The sequence below is a fragment of the Balaenoptera musculus genome, chromosome 17 (genome assembly GCF_009873245.2).
Source record: "Balaenoptera musculus isolate JJ_BM4_2016_0621 chromosome 17, mBalMus1.pri.v3, whole genome shotgun sequence".
Taxonomy (NCBI): Eukaryota; Metazoa; Chordata; class Mammalia; order Artiodactyla; family Balaenopteridae; genus Balaenoptera; species Balaenoptera musculus.
Genome location: NC_045801.1, coordinates 63,422,218 through 63,440,317, shown reverse-complemented (window position 1 = coordinate 63,440,317; position 18,100 = coordinate 63,422,218). Strand labels below are relative to the sequence as shown.

The following is an 18,100-nucleotide window of genomic DNA, read 5'->3' as shown; positions in this document are numbered from 1 at the left end:
GACGCAGAATTCCAGGTAATTCATGTAGCTACTCTGTCCTCAAGGAGGTAGAGCATAACTCCCCACTCCTTAAGTGTGGGCTGTGAAGAGCACAGTATAGAAAGGGGGAGAAAGGAGAGAAAGCTGGCAAACACTGGCTCACCTAGGTAATCAAGGTCAGCATCAGCAGTGATAGCTAGTAGCATGTACGCTTGATGCAATGTGATGAAAATGGAACTTTACCGCTGTGATCCTCCTCCCCAAACCCCATAACTCTAGTCTCATCATGAGAAAAATATCAGACAAATCCCAATAGAGAGGTACATTGTACAAAATACCTCAGAATTGTCAAGGTCATCAAAACCAGGGAAAGTCTGAGAAACTGTTATAGCCAAGAGATGCCCAAAGAGACGTGATGACTAAATGTCATGTGGTGCCCTGGTTGGGATCTTGCAGCAGAAAAAGGACATTAAGTAAAAACTAAGGAAATCTGAATAAAGCATGGACTTTAGTTACTAATGTATCAATATTGGTTAATTAATGTAACATGTAATACTAAAGCAAGATGCTAATAACAGGGGAAACTGGGTGGAGGGTATATTGGACCTCTTTACTATCTTTCTTCACTACATTATGTATATTTAAAACCATTCTAAAAAATAAAGTTTATTTAAAAAAAAAAAAAAAAAAAAAGGACCTTGTAAGGTTCTAGCCCAAGACCCAAGGAATAATCTAGGTCATTTCCATTATTTGAAGGTTAAAGGCACAGAAACCCAGAAAGAGTAAAACTTTTTCAGGTTGCATTGCTAAAACAGATACGCAAACTGTGAACATAATATTGTCTCGGTATTCCATTTTTGACTAAAAGGACTCCCTTTTATCTCTTATAGAATTTCATTTACTATGCTTTTCAAGATTGTAAGCATATACAACTCTGATGCTTCCTAGAAAATTCTTAGCTCTTTCATTCCAACTCAGAATTATTCTCCCACCTCACTTATCTCAGCTAATGCCTTTTCCAGACTGATATTCCTAACCTATTTCCACTGTGGGAAGCAGTGTAGAATTGTAATTAAGAGCATGGACTCCATAGTAAATTGTCTGAGTTTGATTCCTGGCTCTGCTGGTTTATAGCCATAAGACTTGAGGCAACGACTTGGTACCACCAGTTCCCGTGGTACCACAATTTCCTCATCTGTAAAATGGTAGTAATAATGGCATCTACCTCAAAGGGCTGTTGAGAGAAGCAGATGAACTGATATGTATAAAGCAAGGTTTCCCAACCTCAGCCTGTTGACATTTTGCACCACATGATTCTTTATTCTGTGTATGCTTGAGGGTGGAGGGGGAATGAGGTGGAGGTTCTCCCGTGCATTGCAGGATCCTTGACCTCAGCCACTAGGTGCCAGTAGCACCCCTCCCACTCGTGACAATCAAAACTGTCTCCAGACATTGCCACCTGTCTCCTAGGGGACAAAATCACCCCTAGTTGAGAACCACTGCTAAGTGCTTAGAGTAGTGCCTGGTATTATAGTTAAGTGCTTAAATATAGTTGTTACTGTTGCTGGTCATTAGCTCCTCCCTAATGTAGTGTTTGGTTACAGGTGTGGAAAAAGCAGAGAGCCAGGTTCGACCAGGGTAGGTTTTCATTGTTTTTGTTTTGTTTTATGCCTAATAGGTACAAAGAGCAGAAGGGCAGTGGTGTGTAGGGTATCTGTAGTTATTGGATACGTAGACTAAATATGGAGGGAAATGAAGACAGAAAGGATCTGACTTTCTTCCCTAGAATAGATTAGGTCTTTCTTCTGTTTTGCTCCTATACCATACTTACCCTTTATGACACATTAAAATTTTAATTAGTCTCTTGCATAACTTTTTGTTTAATTCGTGCCTTCTCAGACTAAACCCTTCCTGAGGAGCAGGGACTGGCTATCTTCTTATTCAGACATCAGTCCCTACCACTGGCCAGCAGTAGATGTTCAGCCCATGTGGAATAAGTTGTGTTTAAATTTTATGTAAATTTTGTGCTCTTTTTAAATCCTATTTAATTATATTATGACTATATTTGTCCAGATAATCTCTGTTGTAGCATAAGGTTATGGCATATTAAAATTGAGGAAATAAATACAAATAAATGTATTTATTTGTTTCATCTGCTTAGCAGCTGAGCTGCAGGACTGTTTTTTGGTTTGCTGGTTAATTTAATCTTTGTCTTTTATTGCTACATGGTAAATTCAGTGAAAACCAGGATTATGGTTTACTCAGTGTTGTATGTTCTTACTACCTAGCATAACATCTGGGTGGGTGTTCAAATATTGGGGAGATTAACATTAATGAATGTTTTTAAAATAAAGCTTTGTAAATTGAACAGACTCTCGCATAACTGAAACCTTGACAGAAATAATATATTTCCTATGATATTAGGCATTTTAAGGTATAAAGTAAGTTTCCAGGTAATGACTTGACACATTTTACAGTTTGGATCTAAATCTCCCTTTTCATTAGTTTAGATTGCTACCTGTGAAAGTACGTAGTTTTCAAGATTTATTATTCTGCCTGTGAAACATCAGTTTTATTTTGAAGGAAAAGTCTTCATTGTTATTCTTTTTTGTTCTTATTTCCTAAAAATTGTCTATAAATAAAGCACACACTCTAAATTTATGATAATCTTTGGGTGATATTTGTAACTTATTTCTCCGCAAACCACACAGAGGCACTGCTGGGTCAAGTTTGGAGTTTTGTTTTGATGTTTTAATAAAATTCACTTTCTTCACTTTCTTCACTTTCAGCTATTATTCATGGATTGTCCAGTCTAACAGCTTATCAACTGAGAACTATATACATATGTCAATTTTTGACAAGAATTGCAGCCGGAAAAACCCTTGGTAAATATGTTTTTATCTTATATTGGACATATTTCAATCTATGTCTAAAGGGGAGACAATGAGAAGAAACAGATGGGAGTAGTCCTTTGTTTTTGAGAGTTTGCTCACGTGTGTTTGGCATGTACATCTCTACACAGACATATTTAAAGCTAGTAAAAGAAATATAATCCCTATCTTCTTAGAGTGATGGTTCTCAAATTTTAGCTTGCTTCAGAGTTATTGGAGAACTTGTTAAGGAACAGAATGGTGAGTCCCCTTCTCCATCATGGGTTTCTGATTCAGTAGGGTGAGTGAGGGGCCCTGGAGTTTACATTTCTAGTAAGTTCCCAGGTGATTCTGATGTTGCTGTTGGGGGACCATGCTCCGTGTACTCTGTCTTAAAGACATCACTAAATTGGACTATGGTAACTTTGTGGTGACTCTTATTACTATCATACATACTCTGTTTCTAACTGGCAACTATGATATTTGAAACCTCTTATTTGAGCTTGATTTCAGCACTTACTTAATAAGGGAATATGATTTTATATCTCTAATTATCTCTCTCCCTTGTCCTCATAGTTTATTTTAGATTGTAATAGCCAGGCCGGGTTCAGTTCATCAGTCATGGCTCATATTTACAGCATGGTTATTTAAAGGACCTTTTGACGCAAATAATTCCATATTTATGTTGGTTTTTACAATTTACAAAATGCTTTCCCGGCAGTGTCCAGTGGTGGGCAGTAATCGCACTGAACTGTTCACTTGTAAACAGACTGTGTGGCAGGAAATCCCACCCTATTAGGACCGCTCTGGGAGCCCGCACTCATCCAGCTCTGGCTCATGTGGCGTGCTGTGTTGTGGGGGTGAGTTGGAGCCGGACAGTCAGTGGATTAGGGCTAGAGGCAGAGCAGACGTGTAGGCTGGGCTGGTGGCGGAGGAAGAAAACGGGCCGATGTAGACCGTAAGCTAACATGGTTCACAGAGCTGTCTGGTAAATTGAATGTGACAGGATGTTCAAGAAGTGCCTGGCTGGGCTTCACGTATAGCAGTTGTTCATTATATTCTTATTTTCCCTTCCAACAACCTTTTCTCCCAAAACAAGGGTGGGAAAAAAAAAATCCCTGTTTTGTGTGTGACCCCATGGTTTAATCTTGAAATTCACCGGGGTGCATCTTAGATATAATAGGCTGGGGTCAGTAATCAAGAATCACTATATTTCAAGAGAGGCAGCATTTAAAACTTCATTTTAGTTTATGTATTGGATTTTCAGCTACACATGACCCTGAATTTCAAATGGAGATGTTTGTGTGTAATTTGCTAAGTAGTTACCAGCCACTGTGAGTCTTTGATAAGAATAAGCTGATAAATTCTGTTTTAAGAAAGTTTAACAGTAGTACAAATATTATCTTATTAAATATTCACATAGTATTTAGTTACAGCATTTTATAGGTGAGAAAACTGAGGCTTAGAAAGGCAAAATAACTTTTTCAACACCACACAGGTAGTACATGATAGAGTTTGGAATAAACTCCAAAGTTTTTAAAACCACTATACAATATCGCAACAGATTGTATATGGTGATGAGAAAGAGGAAGGAGTAAAACGATGACTCCTTAGGTTTTTTTTTTAAATAAATTTATTTATTTATTTTGGCTGCGTTGAGTCTTCGTTGCTGCGCGCGGGCTTTCTCTAGTTGCGGCGAGCAGGGGCTACTCTTTGTTGCGGCGAGCGGGCTTCTCATTGCGAGCTCGGGCTCTAGGCGTGTGGGCTTCAGTAGTTGTGGCACACGGGCTCAGTAGTTGTGGTGCGTGGGCTCAGTAGTTGTGGCTTGCAGGCTCTAGAGCGCAGGCTCAGTAGTTGTGGTGCACAGGCTTAGTTGCTCCGTGGCATGTGGGATCTTCCCAGACCAGGGCTCGAACCCGTGTCCCCTGCGTTGACAGGTGGATTCTTAACCACTGCGCCACCAGGGAAGTCCCTCCTTAGGTTTTTAAGCCTTGGTGATTGGAATAATGTTGGTAGAGAGATAAGTTCTTGACTGATCCTGTTTCAAATATCTACAAAATATATAACAAGGATTTCAAGTAGTATATGCGAAAATCAAATTTCACAATAAACTAATTTCATGCTCTATCTCAATGAAGTTTGTTATACTGCAGTTAGACTTATAAGCCATTTAAGAATTCTGTTACTGTGACACCTTATATAAAATATAGTTTATTTCAGCTCTTAAAATCAGTATTTTAGTGGAGAAAATCTTCAGATGTTTTGTGGACTCATATATAGCCTTTTCTGTTTTTTTTTTTTTTTTAAGGTGATTTTAATGAGGAAATTAACTGAAAAATCTTCCCTAAACTGGTATATACGAGAGCAGTGCCTGGCACGTAGTATACACTCAGTCAATATTTAAAGAAATGAATTTTTAAAAAATTAACAAAGTAAAGTTCTTCATGGCTTTCTAAGTTACTTATTTTTATTTTGGTTTTAAAAGATGCACAGTTTGAAAGTGATGAACGAATTACACCCTTGGAATCAGCCCTGATGATTTGGGCGTCAATTGAAAAGGAACATGACAAGCTTCATGAAGAAATACAGAATTTAATTAAAATTCAGGTATGAGTATTACTTTGTGTTTATTATTATTATTTTGCTAGAAAATAAAAACAACATCTACAGAAACTAAGAGCCACTTAATAGAAGTTGGACGGTAAACCTGTAGTAAAATTTAATATAATCATTCTCTTTAGAAATTTGACCTATGATTTATAGTCTTGACATGAGGTCTAAGAGCTGGGACTTAATGTTTTCTACATAAGTGCATATTGCCCCCAGGTTGGAAAATATGCCAAATCTATTTAAAGATTACTAAACAACTTTCAAAAACCAGTGGTTTATGCTCTCCCATTTAAAGATTACCTTTTATTTTTATTTTTTTAAAATATTTTTTTGGCCACGCCACATGGCATGTGGGATCTTAGTTCCCTGACCAGGGATCGAACCCGCTCCCCCTGCAGTGGACACGTGGAGTCTTAACCACTGGACCACTAGAGAAGTCCCTAAAGATTATCAAATAATAAGAAATGAATGGGTTTTTGCGATTAAGAGAATGTAAAATTTTAACTATGTAGAGAAAATTTTAGTAGGAGTAGCCTATTAAAGAGTGAGAAGCCAAAGAAAGTCATTCAAAGATATAATAGCAGGGAAAATATGTTTTGCTTACAGGCAAAGTATGTACTCAGGAATTTCATACTTAAATAAACTTTTCCTAGTTTTTAAAAAAATTTTCATGGTAGGGTAGGAGAAAATCCAGGTGGTGTCCCACCTTCTCCGGAATTAATTATTGATGGTGTGGTGACTGTCAATTAGAATTAAGACCTGAAGAGAATGGGCAGAAAAATGACTGCTGCTTTTAAGAATTTCAACCCAGGGCAAAGGGATTTGTCATGTTATCCCAATCTTTTGGAGTTCTAGGGGAAGCAGGCCTTTGCTAAATATAGTAGTAAAGTTGAACGGGTTACCATAAAATACATAGCAAACGTGTAATAATATATTGCTTACTGTTTGCCAGATACTGTTCTAAGCACTTTTATATATAACTCTTTAATCCTCACAACTACCCTATGAAATAGGTAGTGTTATTTTCACCATTTTACATTGGTGTAAAGAAACTGAGGCACCAAGAGGTTAAATAGCTTTCCCTAGTTTACAGACCTACCCAGATGGTAATGGTGGTCCTATATCTTACCACATATGGTATCAAAAAGGCCAGTTTATAAAATGATTATTCAAAAGCGTCTGGCTTCCTGAGTTTCTATTAGAGATTTTCCTGGGATCCTAAGTAGCAGCTTTTATATATCCTAATCATCACAAACACCATCCATCCACCTCTTCTCTCACTTCCCTTTCGCTCAAAGTTACTATTTAGGTGGGTCCTCAATATATATAATGTAGCTCCTGATCTATTTATTAATTCCTGCCTTTAATATCATTTATCAAATCAAAATTATTAAGCTACATAAGAATATTTTAAATGAAGTAGTTTAGACTTACCTGAGTTATTTCAATATTAAACAACAATTAGATATTTTAAAAAGCAATCTAAGGTATGTATTTGTCATCCTATCTTTTAGGCTATAGCTGTTTGCATGGAAAATGGAAATTTTAAGGAAGCAGAAGAAGTCTTTGAAAGAATATTTGGTGACCCAAATTCTTATACGGTAATTATTTAAATTAGAATCAGAAGTTTGGAGCCCTTTATATGGAATAAGGAAAATTGAAAGAACATTGGAGGAGAAAAGAAATGCTTTCTCTTTTAAACAGTATAGTCCAACAGAAATATAATGCCAGTACCGTATGTGATTTTAAATTTTCTAGTAGCCACGTTAAACAAGTAAAAAGAAACAAGTAAAACTAATTTTAGTAGCACTTTATTTAACCCAGTATATCCAAAAACATTATTCTTTTTAACAATCAATGTAAAAAGTATTGGTGAGATATTTTGCGCTCCCTTTTTTGTACAGTCAGCCCTCTGTATCCTGGGTTCCATATCTGGGGATTCAACCAACTGCAGATCGAAAATATTTAGGGGGAAAAAATTCCAGAAAGTTTCAAAAAGCAAAACTTGAATTTGTCACACACTGGCAACTATTTACATAGCATTTACATTGTATTAGGTATTATAAATAATCTAGATATGATTTAAAGTATATGTGAGGCAATGTGTAGGTTATATGCAAATACTACACCATTTTATATAAGGGACTTGAGCATCCTTGGATTTTGGTACCCGAGGGGAGTCCTGGAGCCAATCCCATATGGATACCAACGTAGAACTGTACTAAGTCTTTGAAATCTAGGGTGTATTTTACACTTAAGGCTAAATTCAGGGCTTACACCTTTCTAGGGCTGAGTAGCCTTGTGTGGCTAGTGGCTACCATATTGAGCAGTGCAGGTGTAGGGAATGCATTATAACTTGCTTATTTTTCTGGAGGTTTCTTATGTTATCACTAGTTTTTGTGTGTATGTGTAATGTTAAGGTCAATAGAAGTTAATTTTTCAGTATTAAAAGCAAAGTTATGAGAGCAAATTAAGCTTATTCAAAGAAATGTAGTTTTATACAGTTTTTAGTGAACTCGTTATTGAACAATAGCATACCTTTAGTAGAGTACATGTATCATAAGTGTATAAGTAGGTGTATTTTCACAAAAGGAACACACTTGTGTGGAGACCTTCTAGATCAAGAAACAACATCACCAGCACCCTCCAGGCCCTATCCTTCCCACCTTCTCAAGGGTAACCGCTCTCCAGACTTTAACATCCAAGATTAGTCTTACTTATTTCTGAACTTTATATAACGGAATCATATAGCAAGTTTATATTTGTAAGAGAGCTACATGGTGTTGCTTATAACAATCGTTTGTTCATTCTCATTGCTCCATTGTAGGAATATACTACAATTTATCCATTCTACTGTGGATGGACATTTGAGTTATTTCCATATTTTGGCCATTACATTCCTTTACATGTCTTTTGTAGAAAAAGTATATGTGTTTCTATTGGGTATATACTTAGGAATAGAATTGGTGGGTTGTAGGATACACACATACTCGGTTTTAGTAGATACTGCCAGAGTTTTCCAAAGTAGTTATTATCAATTCCAACAGTAGTGTGGGAGAGTTCCAGTTGCTTCACAGACCTTATATGTGGTTTTCATTATAGTCATTCTGGCACGTATGTAGTGCTATCGCATTGGGTTTTAATTTCTGTTTCTTTGATGATTAATGAAGTTGAGTACCTTTTCACATGGTGGTTTGGGGGAGAGGGAATCACCTTAATCCATTGAAGGACTGAGCCTTTAGTAAGGCTTATTCTAGCTCTAATTTGCCCCTGTTCCTACGGTGTAACCGTTCTGAGATTTCAGCTGGAAGCCTGGTACGTTTATTGGGTTTCCTGCCCTTGCTTTTTTGCCTTAGCACTGTGAGACTACTGAAAATTCCACTCTGCTTGTACTTCACAGAAGAGGAAACTTTATGGCCAGTAAGCCTAAGAGAGAAAGTGTTAACCTCACTAATATTCGTAATCAGGTTAATACCAAGTAATATATTGAAATAGCATTTCCTATACTTCTGATTGGCAATGATTAAAAATGTCTTAGCATACCAACAGTTGGCTCAAAATGTGGAGAAATGATAAGAGTGCTATACCTTCCTCTCAGAAGGGTAAATTGGTGCTTAAGCTTTGGAGAGCGTTTTAACAAAATCAGTAAGCATGCATTCCAGCAATTGCACTTCTCTATAAATACCCTAGAGTAACTGTTTTTACTTTCACTGCATGCTTTTAAAACCATGAAGCTTTATTAAAAAAATAAAAACTGAAAAAAGAAAACTAGGCCCTACTGTGACAATTGTTCTGGGATAGAGCTTGAGAAGTGGAATTTTTTTTAAAAGCTTTATAGCTTTATTGTGCAACCAGCATTGAAAGAACTATTGTCTAAGAAAAACTTGTACTATGCCCAAGAAGACATGTAGGAAAATGTTTAATAGCGTTGTGGTAATAGAAAATAACCTAAATGCTTTCAACAGGCTGGAGGGAAAGGTGAATAAATGGTATATATTTTTTAAAATTTATTTTTATTTATTTATTTATGACTGCGTTGGGTCTTCATTGCTGTGCGCGGGCTCTCTCCAGTTGCGGCGATGGGGGGCCACTCTTTGTCACGGTGCACGGGCTTCTCATTGCGGTGGCTTCTCCTGTTGCGGAGCACGGGCTCTAGGCGTGCGGGCTTCAGTAGTTGTGGCACATGGGCTCAGTCGTTGTGGCTCGTGGGCTCTAGAGCGCAGGCTCAGTAGTTGTGGCGCACGGGTTTAGTTGCTCCGCGGCATGTGGGATCTTCCTGGACCAGGGCTTGAACCCGTGTCCCCTGCATTGGCAGGCGGATTCTTAATCTCTGTGCCACCAGGGAAGCCCCTAAATGGTATTTTTGATCAATGGAATACTGTACAACAGTGAAAGTAACTAGTAATTCTATAAATATCAAATCAACATGGATGTCATAGAGTTGAGCAAAATATAGAAAGTTTCAAAATACACATACTATAGCACCATTGGTATAAAGTTAAAACCATGCTAAACAATGCTATATATATTGTTTATGGATGCATACATATGTAGTGCAAGTGTAAAGGAATGCATGGATATGCTAGAGTTCTAAATTCAGGATAATGGTTACCTTGAGAAGAGGAAGGCCAGGGTGGGGGAAGGGTGCCATCAGATTATGGTAGAGTAAATAAGGCTTGTATTATACAGATAATGATTTATTTCTTAAACTTGGTAATGGATATTTAGGTTCATAAGGTTTTTTAATCCTTTTGCATATGTGTAAAATATTAAATTTTTTTTTAAGTCAAAAAATATATTGGTGGGCATTTAAAACGGGAGCATTTTTAAAACCTCTTGAGTTTTTGTTTATAAAATGATTTTTTTCAGTTAAATAATATGACATAATTTCTAGTATTTTATTTGTGATTTATGTGCTAATAAGTTTCTTCTGTTTTCTTTAGCCTTTAAAAAGGAAATTGCTTATGATAATCTCTCAGAAAGATACATTCCATTCCTTTTTTCAACACTTCAGCTACAACCACATGATGGAGAAAATTAAGAGTTATGTGAATTATGTGCTAAATGAAAAATCATCAACCTTTCTAATGAAGGTATGCATATTTCAGAGAGATTCTAAACAGATTTAAGAGTAATTGTTACAATAAAGGAGAATACTTGAAATAGAAATTCTTAAAAACTAACCAGAATTTTATTTAGTGATTTTGTAGAAGAATGTGGTGAAATGTTATAATTAGTGAATCTAAAGGGTTTATTGGTGATCTTTGTAGTATTTTTACAACTTTTCAAAGTAAAAGTTGGGGAAATTTTTCAAAATAGAAAGTTGAGGGGAAAACTTATCAAAATGAATTAAGAAATAAGTGAAAAGAAATAGTTTAATTAAATTTAAATGAAATTTTTAGCATATTTCTGGGAAAGGTCAAGTTGGACTGAAGAAGGGTCATTAAAATTTTTTTTTATAACATTTTCTCCTGTCTTAGCCTCAGAAAGTTTTAACTTAATATGTTATACTAGAGCATTGATTAATTTGAGATAGTTTTATTTTAAAATACATAGAATCTTTAAAAAATTTTTTTAAAGTAACCTGTTATCTTAACACTGTCTAGAGAGCATTGTCTGTATCACGTACATTTGCAAGGAAAGCCCTTCTCCATAATGCTTATAAACCAAGCAGGTTGCTGATGGTGATATCATAGCTACTGGGGAAAATAACAGCGCACTGCCCTTTATTGACCTGTGACGAGACACTTGGGTTATGACTGTCAAAGAACAAGAAGGCTTAATTAAATGTTACTTGTTTTAAATGTCTTAATGCATCCCTTCGTCTCCCGCAACCCCCTCTTTAAGGCAGCAGCAAAAGTAGTGGAGAGTAAAAGAGCAAGAACAACAGCTTCTCAAGATAAACCTAATAGTAATGATATTGAATTGGAAGCTGAAGCTAATTTGGATATAGGAAAAAGGTTTGTAAATTCATTAGTATATTTTTTGTCTTATGAATGCAATACCTATGTAAAAGTGATGCTAGCGAACCATTGTTAATAAAAATGATTATCGAGTAGTAGGTATATTGCTTCACTGATGGCTAACATTTGGATGTTTGGGAGTGCTGTAGAGTTAGGGCTTACGCATATCCTGTTACATATGCTAAGCAAAAGTAGAGAGAAAATAGCACTGTGTAGCTAGTGTGAGTATTAACATTTTTCATTCTCAGGGAACATGAACTCTAGAACAGTGTTGAGGTTGAAAGCCTGAGTCATCTGTGCCCCTTAGTTCTCAAATCCTACATGCCCTCATGTGACTGTTGTACTGAGGGTTATTCTAATATGTTAAAATATTGTTCATCTTCTCTAAGGGTAGGCTAACTGCTTCATCTGGTGCGCAAGTGCAGAAATAGTGATTTGCTCCAACGCGGGAGGGAAACAGGCTGTGTCAGTCCTACAAGTTGAGAGACAAGAGTTCAGTTTCTAAAATTATTTCTTCCTTAGGGATTTTCAAGGGTAATTTTTACAGAATTGGCTTTTACCTTTTGCTTTAGAAACTAACCCTACTGAAGAAGATAAACTCTACCATTATAATTATCTTTTCTATTGAATCTATGGTCTATTCCTCCTCTTCATCCACCCTTAAACCAAGGCCAAATAGTCAAATCCTTCTGGTCTCTGGATGGATGTATCTGGCAGTGGATGTAATATTACTCTTTTCTTGGGACCATGACTTAAGTGCTGTAAGTCCCCATCTTAACTACTTATTGAGAGGTGGGGATTGGAGTCCGAGTTGGATGGACATGGCATTGGTCACACCTCAGGACTGAGCTCAGTCTTACTGTTCTTTTTGTCCCTGCCTATCAGAGCGTGATCTATTCCTCACTGCTTCATCTCCCCAAGGGCTCTATTGAAGTCTTATTGCTCATTGGGTTTTTCCTAAGACCCATTTTGAGAAGTAGGGATTTCATTTTTATTTGCTCAGTTATTTCATTTTGTTTAGGAAATCAAAGTTTAGTAATACCAAGACCCAATGCATTCTGTGGCCCAGCCTTCCTGCCTACTGTAATACTGCTTTAAAGTAATATAAGATTAGAACTTACCATGATTCTTGCGTATAATGAACACGTTTCCTATGTATTCTCCTAATGTAGTACTATCCACTTATTTCAAATGCCCTCCTAGACACAAACACAGTTCAGTGTGTAAAACAGAGCTCTTGATGTTCTCATCTGTCTCTCTGTACCCTAACTCTCCTCCTTTACCTCACACATCCAGTTGGTTATCTCCCCAAGTGTTACGAATTCCATATCAGAAATGCCTCTCTAATCCATTCTTATCATTTATATCCTAGATTATTACTTAGCTTTGTGCCACACAAATCCATTCTTGATGTGACTTCCAGGGTTAGCTTCCCATAAAAATAAATGTTTAACTCACTTCCCAGCTTAATAACCTCTGTTGGCTTTCTGTTTCCTACTTGATGAATTAGATTTTACTGCATGGCTTACAAAGCCGTATATAGCCCCTTTCTGGGTTTTTTGTTTGTTTGTTTTTCCCTCATATACACCTTATCCCTAAGCATTAACCCCTCCCTGCCCACATCCATGGCACTTTCTAGCTACACAACTTGATCTTCAAATATTACAAGTTCTTTCATGCCTTGACTCTTGCTTCAATTTTGGATTTCCTTCTTTCTCTTCAAGGTAAGCTCTTATTTGCCATTCAAGGTCTAGCTCAAAGGTCACCTATAAGAAGTCTTGCTGAGCTCTGAGCAGAGTTGTCACTTCTGTGCTCCCACAGCACCAAGTCATACCTCTATAGGAGGACTTATCTTCGAGAATAACATATCTGTTTACCTGTCTGTATCTCACTAGATGGAGAGTTTTTTTGAGGTTCTTAAATAGCTTTGAATCCTTGGTGCCTAGTTCATTACCAGGCATGTATTACATCTTGTAGTGCACTAGACATAGGGAGAAAAACCAAAAACTAGAGACATGGTAAAGGTAAGAATCAAGCAAATATCAAAACCATCCTGGGAGTCAGATTCACCAGTTTCAAGGCAAGAATGAATAAGACGTAAGTAAAGCAAGGATAGAAACAGAAGTGTGATTTCAAGGTCAGACAAATGCTAGGAAAGATGAAACCCTCATGCTGTCAATACTAGATGAAATATTTTGTTCTGGTAAAGCTTATAAACTGTTTGAGGCAATAAGAATTACAGACTTGAAACAGAAACAGTAGCAGACATTACATAATTTGTTGTTAAAGTTTAAAGATAGACTTAAATGCTGAAGGATTTTGAGGGACAGCTTCAAGAAAGTGTGAACATGGAGCCGGACCTTGAAGGATGGTTAAGGTTTTTACAGGTGGATGGAAGAAGAAATGTCATTTCAGGAGAGAGGAAGAGTTCCAGTGAAGGCATCGAGCTGTAGATGGTCATGCTGTGTTTGTCGGAGCTAATTTTAACTATAGCAGAGGGGAGGAATTTTATTAAAAAGTCCAGTTGGAGACTGCTGGGGAGGATAAGAAATTAAACTTGAATTCATAGAAATAAAGATCCATGAGAGAGTTTTTGAAAGAGTGACATTGTGAATGCTCAGTTACAGCTCAACTCTGCTGAACTTATGTTTGGGGAAGACATTGATTTAATGTCTCTGATAAGCACATCTGGGCAAAAATTAGCCATGTTGTAATGGACTGTAAAGGTCTTAATTTTACCAGAGTTTCTTTCCAGAGATACTTTTTATAAGTTGAAAAATGGCTTGATTATGTGGAAAGTACAATCCTGATGAAAAGTTTCTCTTGTTTACATTCTTACAAATGTTTTCTTCTTTTAAAGTGTTAGTGACAAACAGTCTGCGGTAACTGAATCCTCAGGGGATACAGTATCCTTATTGAGGTGAAGTAAACTGACATTTTTTTTCTCTGTGTTTAAAATCTTTGAAGCAATTCATGCAAACCTAGGTAGGTTATAATAACTGCCACGCAAATGGTATGGTTTGAAGAATTATCGCAGGGTCCTACTTACCTCCACAGATATTTAAGACCCTGATGGGTTTTTTTTTTTTTTTTAATTTATTCATTTTATTTATTTATTTATTTTTGGCTGTGTTGGGTCTTCGTTTCTGTGCAAGGGCTTTCTCTAGTTGAGGCAAGCGGGGGCCACTCTTCATCGCGGTGCGTGGGCCTCTCACTGTCGCAGCCTCTCCCGTTGCAGAGCACAGGCTCCAGACGCGCAGGCTCAGTAGTTGTGGCTCACGGGCTTAGTTGCTCCGTGGCATGTGGGATCTTCCCAGACCAGGGCTCGAACCCGTGTCCCCTGCATTGGCAGGCAGATTCTTAACCACTGCACCACCAGGGAAGCCCCCCTGATGGGTCTTGAAATGCCGAACTATGGAGACCTGCCTCTTGGGATCCTGGGTTGTTTCACATTATTTCTACAAGGAGTGCACGTGGAGGGAGTACTTGAAGTTAAAGCAAATAATTAGTAAACTCTTATTCTGTCAGAAACAAGGGTGTGATGCTGGGGCAGGAAGGGGATGGAGCTTACATTTCTGATGAATGCCCCAAATTCCGATTTTATGAAATTACTTAAAAAACTGTTTAATCTATTAGAAATGCTATAACAGACAATGTAACATGTTCAGAGAGCAGAACGTCTGCGTGAATGATTTCATGGTGTAGAGCAGTTGGGACGCTAAATGGAACCGTGGGAGGGGGTGGCTGGCTTGGTGTGGAGGAGGTTGCTGGAGATGAGGAGTTGAGGGGCCAGTTTGTTCTCTGGGTTCCATGAAAGCATGGAAATAATTCATGGTGATGGCAGCACTCGGGGGTAGAGAAAAATCTGCGAATCATGGGAGGTGCTTGGAAGGCTAGTGAAAGATTATGGAGAATGGTAGATAGCGATACACCTCAGTGGCATGAATCCTCAAAGGCTAAGGTTTCTGTGGAAGCAGGATCCTGAAGGTGGCATCCATTAGGAAATGGAAAGTATAGAGACCCACCTCTCGGACCCTGTGGTTTGCGGAAGATGAAGCTAATCTCTACTTGAGGAGGCCACAAAGGAGAGAAATATTGTTCCCAGGGGAGAGCTAGACTTTAGACAGGCTAAGAAGTTGCGACTGGCATTCCAGAGAGCACAATAGAAAGTTTGGGGAGGGCGGGAAAGCATTAGTAGGTTGCATAGAGCACTTATAGGGGTCAAAGTATAGATTTTAGGTGGTGATAAAATAGCTGCCTAAGCTTAGTTGAACTTTTTTTTTTTCATTTTAGTTTGTTGCTTTGTAAATTGGAATAATGTGAACATTGCAGGTTGTCAAAAAATTCTGCCACATCCTGTATTTCCAAACAGTTTTACCTTTCCAGAAAGCCCTTTTTGGAATCTATGAAGATAATCAAGTGATATCTACCATCATGTATAAAGGAATTTTGGAATTTCTCTGATTGGAATGCCAAAAGAATCTTGGTTTCTGAGTAGATGAGATGGAGAAAATAAATGGGAGAGAGGGAAGTCTGAAGAAGAAAAATCTTAAGAGGCTAAAGATTAAGATGGGGCATTAGTGCAAGGAGAGCACCAAAGGGAAACAGACCAAAGTAGAAGCAGGTCCTAGATAGAGATTGAGACAAATCATCTACCTTTTTCTATAGCTTTCCTAGTCTTTGCAGAACAAATCACAAGCTTTTGTGTTTCATTTAGGTCTCACAAAAATCTCTTCTTATCTAAGTTGAAACATGGAAATCGACAACAAGATGTTAATAAGAAAGAGGAAAGAGTGGAAACTCTTCAAAGTAAGTACACTTATTACAGTTTTCAGAGTGGAGAATCAAAACGTCCTTGAAAGCGATCCAGCCCTTGACCGCACCCCACAACACACAAACACACATCAGAAAACTAAAGCACGAAGGGATTAAATGTCATGACTTCAAAGGGTTAATTAGAGGTGGTGCTTAATTTAGAAAGTTACAGTTGGTTCTTGTTATTTACAGTAATGTTCTATAAGGTCATTGTGAACACTTAGTGAATACTGAATGATTACAGGGGAATACAGGGTTAGGTTCTTTTGAGCCTCTGGTTACAACATTTTGGTCAACTATTCAATACATAACCTTGTTTCATGTGTTTCTGTTTATTTATTTAGGCCGCACCATGTGGCATGCGGGATCTTAGTTCCCCGACCAGGGATGGAACCCGTGCCCCCCACAGTGGAAGCACGGAGTCTTAACCACTGGACCGCCACGGAAGTCCCTGTTTCTGTTTAAAGAAACCTTGTTTAATATACATTGTTGATTCATTAACATTGAACCCAGGCCAACAACACTATAACTCATGCCTGAATGAAGCTTACCTAACCACATATTTTTCTCTGTAAGGAACATCATACATAGCCTTCTTGCACTCAGGAACACTAGACAGCACTTCCACAATACACTTGGGGAAAATTTTAAACAGCAGAATTACCCCCAAAAAAGCACAAAAATACGGCACTGAATAGACCGTAAAAAGAACAATTATTTCTAGCCTGGAAGCTAAAATAAGAAAGTAGAGCTTCACCTTGTTTAACCTCAGCTGGGAACAGGAACTCAAATATTTTGCCACTCTGTGCATGTCCACCGGTGTCCACAAAAGCACTGCAAGTTTTGATTTTTGTTACAACTTTCAGCAGGTAGGTGAATTTTCAAATACCAGAATCCATGAATATAATGAGGATTGACTATGTATAGACTCTGGCATTGCAGATTGCATTTAGAATTTATTCCTCATTGCATTTAGAATTTATTATCCTTATAAAAGGCATTGCTAGATTTAAAAAACAAGCAACAATAACCAAAAAAAAATCTTAAAAGCAGTCCATAATTATTTTCAATTATAATATAATTGTAAGTTCCTCCTTGGTATATATTCATTCAAAAAATGTTTATTGAACCTGTACTATGTTCTAATGCAAGGATTTTTAAACCTTATTGATCCAAATCTAAATACTTACCGATCAATATAAAAATAATAGATGTACCAACTTGATTCCAGGTACATAGTATGCCTGAAGTAAATATTAATTGAATAAATTTATTCATAGCTGATGGCTGATGATAGGGCCACTGTTAGCTAGTATTTGTAAATTACAGCTCTAAAACATTTACATCTGTAGGTATTATCATTGTCCTCACTTTAAAGATGGTAAAGTTAAACTCAAAGAAATATTTGCTTCACGTTGGTGGAGTTCCTAGCTGCAAAATGGCTGGGAATCATAATTCTAAAGTAAAATAATTTGGGGATTTTCCTGGACTTTTAATTTCATAATACAAAGTTCAAAGAAATGGAAGCATACACTTTTTTATACTCTAGCTGATCAGTAATTGAACCAATGAAGACCGTAATCACATTGTAGAGTGGCTTGACGGTGACTATGGATATTGAACCTAGAAGATCATGTGAGTTTTAGTACATTTCTTGACTTTTTGTTAGATGTTAGTAATATATACATATACATTCCAAAAAAGTCCAATTTGCTTAAATGTTACCTAGGTATCCTCTTTTTCCTAATAGAGGATATTTATTTCGTTCATGCTAAACATTTAAAAAAATTTTTTTAGACATCTTTTAATAACAATTTTTTTTCAGTTTTGTAAAATTGCTATGTACTTTTAAAAAATCAAGTA

General features: G+C 37.1%; 1 protein-coding gene across 2 annotated transcripts in view; it reads left to right on the top strand.

Moving 5' to 3' along the window:
* Positions 1 to 18,100, top strand: part of TERF1 (telomeric repeat binding factor 1) — a 37,523-nt gene that overhangs the window by 2,315 nt on the left and 17,108 nt on the right. The window contains exons 2-8 of one of the 2 annotated variants that reach the window (XM_036830377.1): positions 2,769 to 2,864; positions 5,335 to 5,456; positions 6,974 to 7,060; positions 10,403 to 10,552; positions 11,307 to 11,419; positions 14,283 to 14,342; positions 16,140 to 16,231. In XM_036830377.1, coding sequence (XP_036686272.1) covers positions 2,769 to 2,864; positions 5,335 to 5,456; positions 6,974 to 7,060; positions 10,403 to 10,552; positions 11,307 to 11,419; positions 14,283 to 14,342; positions 16,140 to 16,231 — 720 coding nt within the window. The remainder of the gene's footprint in view (positions 1 to 2,768; positions 2,865 to 5,334; positions 5,457 to 6,973; positions 7,061 to 10,402; positions 10,553 to 11,306; positions 11,420 to 14,282; positions 14,343 to 16,139; positions 16,232 to 18,100) is intronic. The other variant, XM_036830378.1, reaches the window with a different exon arrangement.